Below are 12,321 nucleotides of genomic sequence, written 5' to 3' on the forward strand. Positions count from 1 at the left end.
CCCAGGAGGCCCTCCCCCCAGCCTGCAGGGCCTTCCTCTCGGTCCCACCCCTCCCCTCTGGGTCTCGTCCAGAGCCCAGCCTTGGTTCCCACCAGATGGCTCTTGGGGGAACTGAGGACCTGGATCGCACGGGCCTGGGGACCCCTGCTCCCGGTGGCCCACTTCTTTAGGAAGGATCCTGGGCTGGTGTGAACTGAGGACCTGGATCGCACGGACGCAGGGCTGCCTGGTCACCAGCCGTCTGGTAGTCTGCCACCATGCCTGCCCCACGTGGGACTCTCATCCCCCCGCAGGGCGACCAGGGGCCCCCATGCGGTCCGAGATGTGTGCTGAGGCCCTGGGAACAGCCTGGGCCAGGGGACCTGCTGGTCAGCGCCCGGGGAGGTCGGGTGTGCGAGTCCCCAGCCCAGCTCCCGCCAGGCGCCCATCCAGGCACCCGGCTCCTTGCTCCTTTTGTGTCTGTCTGCGGGGAAGGTGCCCCGGGGCCCGGCGGTCAGGGCCACTCCCCTCTGGACCCTGGTCCTCACCGTGTGCTTCTAAGAGGTGCTCCCATGTGCAGTCTGGGGCCCCCCAGGATGTACCTCCTGGATGTTGACGGATGTTCACTTTTTAAAAGGGCCGAGATGCTTCAAGTCAGAACGCAGAGGACGCAGACTCGCCTGACAGAGGACAGGCGTGTAGCCCAGACAGGTCACAGTGCAGGGTGGGACGGCGGGCACACTGGTGCACAGACACACAGGATGGAGGGACGAGTCCACAGCCACGGCCAAGACACTGGCCCCAAGACAGGCTGGTGTGACATGGCCTCAGGGGGAGCTAGTGCAGGCCAGAGAGGACAGGCCTCTTGGAGCTGGAGGGAGGGGCAGAGACCATGTGGGCACCCTCGGCTCTGTGCTCTCAGGCCCAAGGTCAGTAAGACACCTTGGGCCGCAAGAGGACACCCAAAACACAAAGTCTGGGGTCTCCCATCCTGCTGCTCTGTGCCCTCCTGGCCCACGTCAGTGCCACTCTCTGAGCCCCAGCCACGGAGCCAGCAGGAGCCACTGGCCAGAGGTGTCAGTCCAGCTCTAAACCCGCCGCTCAGTGGGCTCGAAAGAAAGGGGAGGGAGGGCGGGGCGCAGATGACCTGCCTTCTGAGCGAGGGGCAGGCGATGCCAGCCAGGCCCGTGGGGTGGGTGGGGGAGGGCACCCATCTCAGTCCGAGGGTCCTGTGGCCGGGGCTGGGGCTGGCGGAAGGGCAGAAGGCGCACCCTCCCCCAGATGTCTGACATCACAGCCCACGAGCTAAATCACATGAAATGCGGACTTCAGGGTCCGTAGATAAGGTTTTGTTGGCAGCAGCCCCGCCTGTGTGTTCGTTCACACACTGCCCACAGCTGCTTTCGCAGAAACCAAGCAGCCCTTCCAGGAAAGCCCCCGCCCCCCACCCCGCTGCTGGGGTCGGTGGCAGGGATGACCGGGCCCAGGGGCCAGGCTGGCATCCAGCAGGGAAGGTGGTCTCTTCTTCCTTTTGAGTACTGCCAGCTCCAAAGACAGGGGGCCTGGCCCAGGATAGCGGGCCTAGCTTCTGCAGACCCTCTGTCCCCTGAGCCCCGGATGCAGCAGGCAAGACAGGCTCACCAGCCTTGGGGTCAGGGGCCAGAGGCAGCCAGCCCCTCAGGGCTGCAGATGGAGGAGGCCCCAGGGAGCTGTGGATTGGGTCTGGGGAGGGTCCTCAGGGTGACAGAGTAGGGCCTGCCAGGCAGTGACTACTCCATCTGTGTCCGAACAGAGCAGGGGCCTTTGGGTCGATGGGCAGTGCAGTGGGTGCCCTGTGGGTGGGCAAGCAGCAGGAGCAGGCATGTGTCACCCCCACTCCCACCCGGCCACCTGCCCCTCCCCATCCGCACGGGTCAGACCGGCTGGGGTGTGGGGGCACCCCCTTCCCAGCCCCTCCCAGGCAGCCCCACTCTCCGCCCACCCGCCACCCTGAGCGGGGCCACTGTGGGTGGAGCTTTGCTGAGAGCCCATCATCGGGTACATCTGGGACCAGCACAGACCCTGAAGGTCTCCACAGGGATACGAGGTCTCCACAGGGGAGCAGCGTGGCAGGTGGATACCTGGGCAGGTGGGGGTCTAGGTGTGCCCCCAGCCAGCCAGGGGTAGGGCAGGGCCTCGGGAGAAGGAAAGGTGCTCTCCTCCTTGGAGCTGGGGGAGTGGCGGGGGAGAGTGCAGTGCGGGGGGGCCCCCGGGAAGTGGGGGGCTGAGCTGGGTAGGGACTGCTTCTTCCTCCCCCCATCTCGTCAGACGCACTGCACCAGGCGCAGGTGGCAGTAGAAGAGGGGGCCCTCTCCTGCTTGGCCTGACTCGGTGGCCCTGGAAGGTGCAGGAAGGGGGAAGGGCCGGGGGACGCCTGCCCTTGGGCTCAGCCCCACGCCCACCCCTCCACACTGCCAGCGCCCTGACTCGTTCCAGCCTGCTGTCCACACCGGTCCCTCCTGACCGCACTGGACCCCACATCACACCCCAGCTCCTGCAGCACCTGAGCACCCACTCTCTCCACCAGGCCTGCCAAGCCCCAGTTTATATGTCACCTCCTCCAGGAAGCTCTCCAGGCCCCCAGCCCAATCCTGGGAATACCACCACCCTTTGGAGCCCCCCTCTCCTTGGGCTGAGAGCACGGGGGCAGGACTGTCCCCTGGCCCCCTGTGCAGGCCTGATGTGAGTGGGTGACAGACTCCAGGCTGCAGGGCTGCCACCTGCTGTCTGAGGGCCCAGCTCCACTTGTCGGTGGGAGGAGGACAACCAGGGCTGCCCCCAACCCGTACCGCATCGGCCCCTCCCCGACTTCCCCAGCCTGCCACCCCTCTCTCCGCCGGCTGGCGCCCGCCCCCTCCCACACGGCCCTGGGCAGCCGAGGTCCTCCGCCCCCGCCCCCGCCGGCGCGGGAAGGCTGGCGGGCGGGCGGCCGTTTGCTTTTGAATCTGGGCCGGGCGCCCTGAGTGGCCCTTTCAAAGGCCGGCGGGGGTGGGGGCCGTTCCCAGGCGCGCCCCGCCCTCCGCGCCGCCCCTCCTCCCGCTTTCCCACGCGCCCGCCGCCGGCGGTTCTCACGGCCCGCGCCCCTCCCCCGTCTGGGAACGGCTCGCGCCTGCCGCGCTGGGGGTGCCCGGGAGCCCCGGGAAGGGGGCGCCTCCCGGGCTCATCGGGGACGGTGGAGGGGTATGGCCACCTGGGGGGGGCTTCGGGACCACTGGGAGGGGGCTGTGTGCCGCCTGGGGGTGTGCTCGAGGGAGGGGTGCTATGTGCTCGCAGTGGGGTGCTCAGGGGCCACAGGGGAGGTGTACGTGCCGCCTAGGAGGGTGCTGGGGCTGTGGCGGTGTGGACGGTGGGGGGAGGGGGAAAACCAGCTAATGGGGATAACTGGGGGCCACGGAGTGGGGGTGTGTGCTGCCCAGCGTCTTGCCAGGGATGGGCGTCAAGGGGGATGTGCTGCCTAGGGGGAGGTGCTGAGGGGCCAAAGGGGATGGGGAGCCACCCCAGGGCCTGGGTCCAGAGGGCATCCTCTGGCCCAGATTCTGTTTGATGTAACCCAGGGCACGTGGCTACCCACCCACCCTCACCTCACAGAGAGAGCTAGGGGGTCCTGGCCATGCCTGCCTGGGGACAGTGTGCACTGCTCCTCGTTGGGGTCTCCCTGCCGTGGGAGCACGTCCGGGGCCTCCCGTGCAGCTCTCTCACTTTCTCTGTTCCTTCTATGAGCCTGGGAGAGCTGGGTGCCGGACTTGGGAAATGCAAGGACAGACCCTGATAAGCGCGAACTTCAGAGCAGAATCCCATGTTTCATCTGAAATTCACATAGTGGTCCGCGTTCTCCCTGGCCCCCCTGGAGGGGGGCTGTGACTGTCTTGTGTCAGAGTCCAGGATGCGACGAGAAGGGGGAGACTTGGCCACCTGTCCAGGCCCAGTGGCTCACACCCCTCTGTCTGCCTCAGTGGACACTGGCCCGACCCATCCAAGTGAGCTGGACGTGGGGTCTCATTCTGACTGGCTTTAGATGGCCTAAGCTGGGCTGTCAGTCCGGCTGTCGCCATGCAGCGGGGTCTGCACGTCCAGGTCCTAAGTGGGCCCTGGGCCGGGGCTGGCACAGTTGGAAGGAGAAGGGGGTGAAGGCTTGAGAGGACCAAGGTACACAGGGCGGGGGTGACCAATTCCCGGGCCATAGGCCTGCCGGCCCCAGAGAGCCTGAGGGAGGGGCTCAGACCCTCCCGTGTGTCCCTAACCGGGGTGGCCCTAACCGGGCAGTGCCCCTCAGTCAGGCCTTGTGTCGTCCAGACTGTGTCCTGGACACCATGCTTATCTTTCTGCCCGGGGCACGTGGCTTTCCTCCCATTGTCCCAGATGCCACTGTCCCCTCCCCATCTGCTGGGAAAGGCGGACTCTCCCGGTCAGGACTCCTCCCACCCCAGGAACACACCTCCGGACCTCCACCCCCACCCCCACCCCCGTGCGGGGCACTGCAGGCTGCTGGGCGAGCACTCAAAGGCACATCCACTCACGCAGGCCCCTTGTCCTCACGTGACATGCCGGGTCACACAGGCTCCGTGTTCACATGCCTGACTCACGCCCACACGTGGACACACTCAGCTGCTCCAAAGCTGGTGCCCTTGCACCCCGAGGACCTGGGTGCTTCTGAGACACACGCCTGCGGAGTGCCAGTGCACACGCGTGTGCCCAGACCTGGCGCTGTCAGGGTCTGTCACAGACCGCAGGCCCCGGCACCCGTGGCCCCTGACCCCCCAGGGTGCCGACAGCGCCAGAGGCCCATCCCCCGCTCTGTCTGCGGAGACATTGTCCCGGCCCCACAAAGGGGATGGACCGTGGCCTGGTGGGGGAGGGGCCGGGCCTGTGGGAACTGACCTTCCTGGGCCTGGGGGCAGGGCGGGCACTCAGCGGGGCCCCTGCAGGGCTGCCATCCTAGGTCTCCAGCAGTGGGGATAGAGGGCCGCAAGCCTGCTTCACAGGTCAGAAAAGCACTGGCTGGGATTTTAAACCTTCCCAGGCAGGCCCCATCTCAACCACACACCTCCCCGGGGGCCTGGGGCCTGGTCCTGCTGCCCCAGCTTGTGCCCCTGGCTGGCAGGTTGGGGGTTGAACCCTGCAAGTGCCTGGGGTCTCGGCTGTGGCGGGAGGGGCCCCAGTTCTCCCAGACCCCGACCCAGTGCCAGGGCCAGCAGGGCCCTCCTGGGCCAGGCCAGCTTGTCTTGAAGGGGGCTCGGGGGGCAGCTGACCCAGGACCCCTCGAAGTGCTGCCGGACAGCGTGGGAGAGTGAGGTGCGGAGCAGACCCAGGGCGGCGCCTAAGTGCCTGTCCACGAGGTGTCAGGCCCGCCCCCAGGCCGGGGGTCTTTCATACCAGCCCTTTGTCCCTGGCCCTGCACCATTTGTTGGGGGCAGCTCTGGGGGGTCATGGTGCACAAGGCAGCCCTGGGAGGCCTCTGGACCCACCGCTCTCAGGACCTCAGGCAAGGTGGGGCAGGGGGTGGCGCTTGGCAGGGACCAAATGGGCCATAGGGCCCTGGGAACTGACACTGGTGCCCTGCAGCCCCTCTGGCACGAGTAGGAGACACTTGCCGAGTGTAGGTGTGTACGGGGAGGTGCCAGAGACCCCGCCACCCCACGCTGGCTTTTCTCGCCCAGTGCCCGCGCGGGGATGATGTTTATTTTCTTCTGCTCTTCTGTGCTTTGCTGTAAATTTGCTCTAAGTGAGCGAGAAATGGGCCACTACTCTAGAGCGTGTCACAGCTCCTCAGCCCAAGCCCCCTTCCGCCCTGCCCGTGGGGCCTCCTGGGGCCTGGGTACCAGACTGACCGTACCTCACATCCCACTGGGTGGTGGGCCTGGCCTGCCAGGGAGCATGGTCAGGCCGGCTGCTGGCTGGGCGGGGAGCCTTGCCCAGGTCCTGCTCAGAACTGGGTCCCTCCACTAGGCTCCCAGCCTGGAAAGGCCACTTCCTGCCGCCCTGTCCCCTAGGGACCGCTGGTCCTCTCTCACGCCCTGTGCCCTGGCAGCCCCTGGTGAGGCCCATCTCCCACCGCGCCCCCCTCAGCACCCCACTCGGGGAGGCCCGGGGCTGATGGGGCTTCAAGGGTGTTTATAAGCAGTTCGCACGGCGCTGCTCTCAGCCCTGGCAGGGGCTGGTGGGCTCTGGGCAGGAGTGTGTGCGAGGCCCCTCCCACCGCACTCTGTGGCCCAGTCCGGCCTGCCAGTGACAGCCCTCTCCCCACTCCCGGCACCGGTGCACCAGCCGTCCACTACCTGGTGGCACAGCAGACACCACGGACCACGGCAAGTGTGCGTCCACGGCTGGTGGGAGCAGACGTGCCTGGGGACACACAGTTCAGGACAGACCCCGTGACCTCGCCCCTGCTCAGCTCTGGCTGCGCTGGTGGCAGTCACTCCCCGGGGAGAGTGATGGGTGGGGGTGGGATTCCTGGGCTCAGAGCTGAGAGCTGGCCTGCTCATGGGCATGGCTCCCAGCACCTGGGAACCGACCCCTCAGCCCTCCAGCTTCCCCCTCCCCAAGTCCCAGTCTTAGAGGAACGGAGGGCGCCAGCTCGCACACCCGCCAAGCCCAGCGAAGGACTGGGGGCGCCTCCCAGGAAAGTGGCCTTTCCTGCCCTCCTTGGGCCTGGGGGGAGGGAACAGGCCGTAGAGGGCGGACCACCAGACCTGGCCTGCCTGGCTTTGGGTCCCGGACCACCACCAGTTCCCTGGGCCAGTCCCGGCTGGCAGCCCACCCCGGAGAGGCAGCCTCATGCCCTGGGGTTGGGCGTCACGGTGGACGTTGGCCCCAAGCACCCTCGGAAGCTGTGGCAAGCAGGCATGCAGGTGGACCCCTGGGACAGGGGAGCCAGGAACCTTCCCAGCCCCTCCTGCCCGACTCACCTGGCCCCTCCCACCCAGCCAGGCTCTGGGGGTGGAGGCCCGCCCTGCCCCCAGGCTCCCAGGCTGGATGGGGGCAAGGAGACGGGGCGGGACCAACAAGACCACACTGTCCACCCGTCCAGGGCGCCCATGGCCCCTCACTGGCGTCTGCCCAGACCTGCTGGCAGCCGAGGCTGGGGTCTGCACACGCCCTGCAGGAAGTGGACCTGGCTCAGACACCACCTGCACGCACCCCCTTGTCTGGGGGCTGGCGGGGTAAGGACCCTGCCAGGTCAGCCAAAGTGTGACCGTGAGCAAGCTACTCAGCCCCTCGGAGGCCCCTTCTCCACAACAGGAGGTCAGGGGCTCCGTCCCCCTTTGCGTGGGGAGGGTGATGGCTGTGCGCTCAGCTCCGAGCCCCACAAGGGTAGGGCCGCGGCCACCCACAGCAGGTGGTGAGGCAAGCGTTGCTGGGCCGTGAGGTGGACAGGATATGGACAGGGAAGCCCTGGGTGCCAGGCCCTCCTACAGATGGGGACCACAGGACTGGGGGTGGGCAGGTGGCCCAGAACTGGCTTTTCCAGCCGGGAGTGGGGGTGGGGGCCAGGGTGGCAGCAAGACCCGACAGTGGGCAGCGGCCGTGGGAAAACTAGCACCGGTGCTTCCCGAGGGTGGGGCCGGCCCTCACGGACAACAGCACCGGGCGTTTGTCTGCGCAGTGACTCAGCGTGAGCTGGCGGCCCCGCCCAGGCATACACACCACTAGGCCTGGGAAGGCTGGCGGACCCCTTGCGGAGGACCCCACCCCACCCTCCTCCCGCTAGCCGTCCCTCCCACACCTGCTGGTGCTGTCCCCTCGGGTGGCCTGGACAGGGAGAGCCTGGGCCTCTGTGGCAGGCAGCCCAGGGCAGCGGCCGGAGGCTAGACGGCCCGCCTTTTCTCAGCTTCTTCCCCAGCTGGGCCTGGAGTGACCACGGGCCTGACCTGCAGCCTGGGCTCTGCCCTCACTCCTGCCCCAAGAGCCCCTGGACCTGCAACCAGGAGGGCAAAGCCCACAGCGGTCTCCCTGTGCTGGAGGCCAGCCCAGAGTCTGGCCGCGGTCGGTGGGGGGAGGCCCCCAGAGAGGCCCAGGGGAGGGTCCTGCGTGAGGATCAGCCCCGCCCCCCCAGCCCCCGAGCAGAGGCGGCCCCGCCCTCTGGCGCCTGCCCACCCCCCGCCACCCCGGGCTGTGATGCTGGAGGCCAAGCAGTGAGGCCACAGGTAAAGCAGGCTCCGTGATGAAAGGCCGTGGGAAGAGGGTGGGGGGGGTGGCAGGGCAGGAGCCCTCTCCCCGCCCCAAGCCCGTGGCTCCAGGAGCCCGTGGCCACCGCCTACTACCCACCCCAGGCGCTCTGTCGTCCAGGGCACTGACAGGGCTCACCAGGTGAGGAGGGGGCCCGGAGCCGTCGCTTGAGCACCCATCGCGGCCCCTCCTCCCCGTGGACAGGCTCACCCCCCCTCCCGTGACAGGATACCTGCATGTACCCGCCTGGGAGCTGGGTTTCAGCGGGCGCCCGGGCCCCCCACCCCATCTTCTTGCCTCGCTCTGGGAATCCTATGTCCAGACCTGACACCCCGCCAGGCAGCGGTTGTCATGGAGCAGCCCCAGGGTGGCCACATTGCGAGGGCAGGATGGGCCCCACAAGCCCCACCCCACCCTCGGGGACAGTAAGGTCGGTGCGGCTGAGCCCGCTACGTGTCCTCGACCCGGACTCTGCGTGGAAGCGAAAATGGCTTTGCTCCTCTGCCCCTCACACACTCGGTGCCCAGGAGCCGCCAGACCGTGCCAGCCCCTGGCACAGGGCAGGCAGCAGGAGTCATCAAGAAGCGTGGACGGGCTTCCTTGGTGGCGCAGTGATTGAGAGTCCGCCTGCCGATGCAGGGGGACACGGGTTCGTGCCCCGGTCCGGGAAGATCCCACATGCTGCGGAGCGGCTGGGCCCGTGAGCCATGGCCGCTGAGCCTGCGCGTCCAGAGCCTGTGCTCCGCAACAGGAGAGGCCACAACAGTGAAAGGCCTGCATACCACAAAAAAAAAAAAAAAAAAGGCATGGACACTGACATGGCCCCAGCATGCCCCAAAATGGGCTGAGGGGTCAGAGCAACTCTAGGGCCGCCCACCCTGACCCTTTGATGCTGGGCCTGTGTCCCCCACCAATGTTGAACCATCCCAGGGGGCCCAGGTTTGGCTCTGGATTTAGGGAGGACAGCTGGGTGACGGCAGAGGCCTCTAGCATCTTAGGACTTAGAAGAGCCTGCCCAGGGCCCACTTGGAGCCCACGTAGTCAGGGAGGGCTCCCAGGAGGTGGTGCGCCCCATGGTCTTGCAAGAAGAGGAAGGGAGGTGTCGTGCGTCTCTGTGAAACCCCCTGGGCAGACCCAGAGCTGCAAGGAACACAGGGCTGGGGCTGGAGGGACGGAGAGCATCTCCACAGACTCAGCACCTCCTCCGTCCCTAGGCTTGCAACTGTCACCAGTACCTGAAGGTCTCCAAGGATGTAATGAAGCAGCTTGTGTGGCTCAGCGGCCACCCAGAAGGCCCTAGCGGTACAGGTGAGTGTGCCTCGCTCAGGAGAGGGCTCCGTGGAGTCTGTGGGCAGTGGCCCAGCTGCTGCATGTTCCCAGGGCTAACCTCCGGGGACGGCCAGGGAGGTGCCGGTGCCAGGGTGGGGGTGTGGGGGTGGACAGTGCCCAGGGCTGGGACGAGGGCCACGGCCTCTGCTCCCCTCTGTGTGGTGTGCAGGCCACTGGTCCAGGAGACCGGGAAGCTCCAGCACTCAGGGCCCCCAGGATAGTGTCCCCCACTTTCTCTGCCGTGGGCCCTGCTCAGTCACCCTGCCCCACACGTGGAGCGCACCTGCACACGGACGCATATGTGTATCTTGCACATGAAGACACACACGCTCACTGGCACATGCGCTCTCACACGTGTGCCCGTGCACACTCGGTCACGTGTGCACAGATGAACGCACGCGGGCAGAGCGCACACGTTCACCTGCGTACACTTGCATCGCTGGCCTTGCCCAGTAGCGGTCTGAACGCAGGTGAGCCTGGGTGCACAGGAAGGAGGGCGAGCCCCGCTGTCCGCCCCCACCAGGGCAGGTCCTATTCAGGGGCCCGGCCTCAGTTTCCTTCCGTGGAGGGCGGGATGGGGTGGCTACAGAGGGCATCTTGGGGCAGCCGAAGGGGTGAGCTTGAGACCGGGCTGCCTCCGGGCCCCCCTGCACAGCTGGTGCTCCTCCAGCTGTTCTCACTGTCCTTCCCGCCTCCCTCAGAGATTTGGGGCCACCCACGTAGCGGTTGAGCTGTCACGACGGCCTGTGTCCGGCCCTGTGCAGCTCTCAGCTCTCCACAGCATGGCCAGGACGTGCTGGAGGCTGGGGGGAGGGGCAGGGCACAAGCAGCGCCCCCCACAGGGCCCCCCCCGGCTCCAGCCCCGCCGAGCCCCCGACACCCCACCCAGAGGCTCACACTTGTCCTGGGCAGCACCCTCACGAGCTGGCAGGTAAGGGCTGGGGCCAGACAGGCTGTGGCGGAGCAGGGAGGCCAGACGGAGGTCATGACCTCGCTGGGCTCCACGGGGGCGACAGGGCTGGTGTGGGCGCCTCGTCCATTCAGATCTGGCTGCAGTTAATCTGGAACCATCTGCAAAGAAACGTTTGCCAAGCAAATTACGAGGGTCAACGGGCCTGGGGGACGCTTCTCCCACCTGCTGGCCAGGGCTCCTCGGCCGTCGCCGCCTCCATCCCGCACTGGCCCCTGGCTGCTGCCGGCCTGGCCGTCACACCATGCCCTCGGTGCGGGTGGGGCCCTCCCGCAGGGTCAGGAGGAGGCCGCCTCCCAGGGTCTCTCCCACACCCTGAGCTCCAGCGGTCCCTTGGGCCCCTGCCCGCCCACCGACCTGGTGCTGGCTGGTTGCGAAACTCCCTCCTTGGCAGTGGGCTTATCTGCTCATCGCCACCGACGGGCCGCCCCCACCCCCCTGCCCGCCGGTTCTCAGGCCCCCAAGTTCCCTAATCGGCCGATCTTACGCCCAGAACATGGTTCCCAGGGACCTTTGAGCCCCAAGAACCTCCCAAGGTGTGAGTTCCCATGGGCTGGCGCCAAAGCTTCTTGGTCCCCTGCCCTTTGCCCTCTCTGCTGGGGGTGGGGGAAAGGCTGGGCACTTCAAGGTGCCCTGTGGGCGCTGGGGCTGCCAGTCTATCCTTAGAACAGACCCTGACATCCTTGATTGACAGGTGACGAGGCCGCCCAAATCGAGGATGAACGGGAGACAGGTGAGCCCTGGGAGCACCCACCGAGGACACAGGGGCCCTGGGAGCACCCACCGAGGACACAGGGGCCCTGGGAGCACCCACCGAGGACACAGGGGCCCCGGCATCTGGACCCCCCAGGATGGGGCAGAGGGGACCACTCTGAGGGGCTGGTCCCTGTGCCCTGGGGGGGTTGGGGGGCAGTGTCAGGGAGGGCTGGGAAGAGAAAGGGGTCAGTCACCTGTGATCCAGAGGTCCCTGGGTAGGGGAGGCAGGGTGGGGGGGTGGCTAGGGAAATGGAAGGAGGGGCCCCTGGAGAGAGTGGGGTGGGGGCCGCATGCCTAAGGGCGGGGGCTCAGGGTGGCTGCTCCGCCTGTCCAGGCTCAGCCCCAGAGGAGGCCCCTGGGGGCTGCACCTACGAGCCCTCTTGCCGCTGGCTGGAGGAGGAGGACCTGCAGAGCCGCGTGCCGGCCACACTGGGCGACGGCACCCGACTGCAGCTGTCGGGGGTCCCGGCAGGCGTGCTGCGGAGGCCGGGGCTGCGGCATTTCTACTGCTGCACGGGCTGCGGCAAAGTCTTCTGGGAGGGCTCCCACCTGGGCCGAGTCGCCGAGAACTTCCGAGAGGTTCTGGAAGGTGTCCCCGGCTCCCGCGAGCCGAGCAGAGCCCCCAGCCCAGCCAGCAGCCCCTCCTGAGGACTGGGCCCACGGCCCTGTGGCCTGCCTCACCCCTGGGGGCCCAGGCAGCCGGCAATAAAGTGGAAAAGCTGCACGGGTGGTGGCCGTGGACTCCCGCTGCTGGGTACCGTCTCACCCCATAGCCCCGAGCGCGCTCAGTCCCTCGCAGCCGTCCCGGGAAGACGGAGCTTTCCTCGCGGGCAGGAGGCTTGGACCCTGAGCCAAGAACTGCCCGGCGCTCAGCAAGGAGGCATTCGGGAGGCATGCCTGCAGGAGGAAACGGCCTGGGCAGAGGCGCGAGGGCCGCACCGGGCGGGGGGGGGCTCCCCAAGTCTGCTGGCGCTCAGCAGGGCTGGAGGGGTGCAGGACGGGTGGCTGGGCCCCATGTGCTGCGTGGTCCACCCACCTTGCTGTGGCGGTACGTGCCGGCCCCTGCACCACTCACTCCCCGC

The 12,321-nt window shown here is 67.6% G+C and overlaps 1 protein-coding gene across 14 annotated transcripts in view; it reads left to right on the forward strand.

Moving 5' to 3' along the window:
• The window catches only part of EXD3 (exonuclease 3'-5' domain containing 3), a 76,610-nt gene extending 64,647 nt beyond the window's left edge, over nt 1–11,963 (forward strand). For 12 of the 14 annotated variants that reach the window (XM_027104149.1, XM_027104152.1, XM_027104150.1 and 9 more), the window contains 3 exons: nt 9,399–9,492; nt 11,178–11,216; nt 11,574–11,963. In XM_027104149.1, the coding sequence (XP_026959950.1) occupies nt 9,399–9,492; nt 11,178–11,216; nt 11,574–11,887 (447 nt within the window). In that variant the 3' untranslated portion in view covers nt 11,888–11,963. Of the gene's footprint in view, nt 1–2,518; nt 2,919–9,398; nt 9,493–9,682; nt 9,907–11,177; nt 11,217–11,573 lie in introns of those variants that run through there. The other 2 variants (XM_027104143.1, XM_027104146.1) reach the window with 2 other exon arrangements.
• Nucleotides 11,964–12,321: the final 358 nt, after the last annotated feature.

This window comes from Aethalodelphis obliquidens, unplaced genomic scaffold, assembly GCF_003676395.1.
Source record: "Aethalodelphis obliquidens isolate GAN/ISIS:26980383/991018 unplaced genomic scaffold, ASM367639v1 scaffold7, whole genome shotgun sequence".
Classification (NCBI taxonomy): domain Eukaryota; kingdom Metazoa; phylum Chordata; class Mammalia; order Artiodactyla; family Delphinidae; genus Aethalodelphis; species Aethalodelphis obliquidens.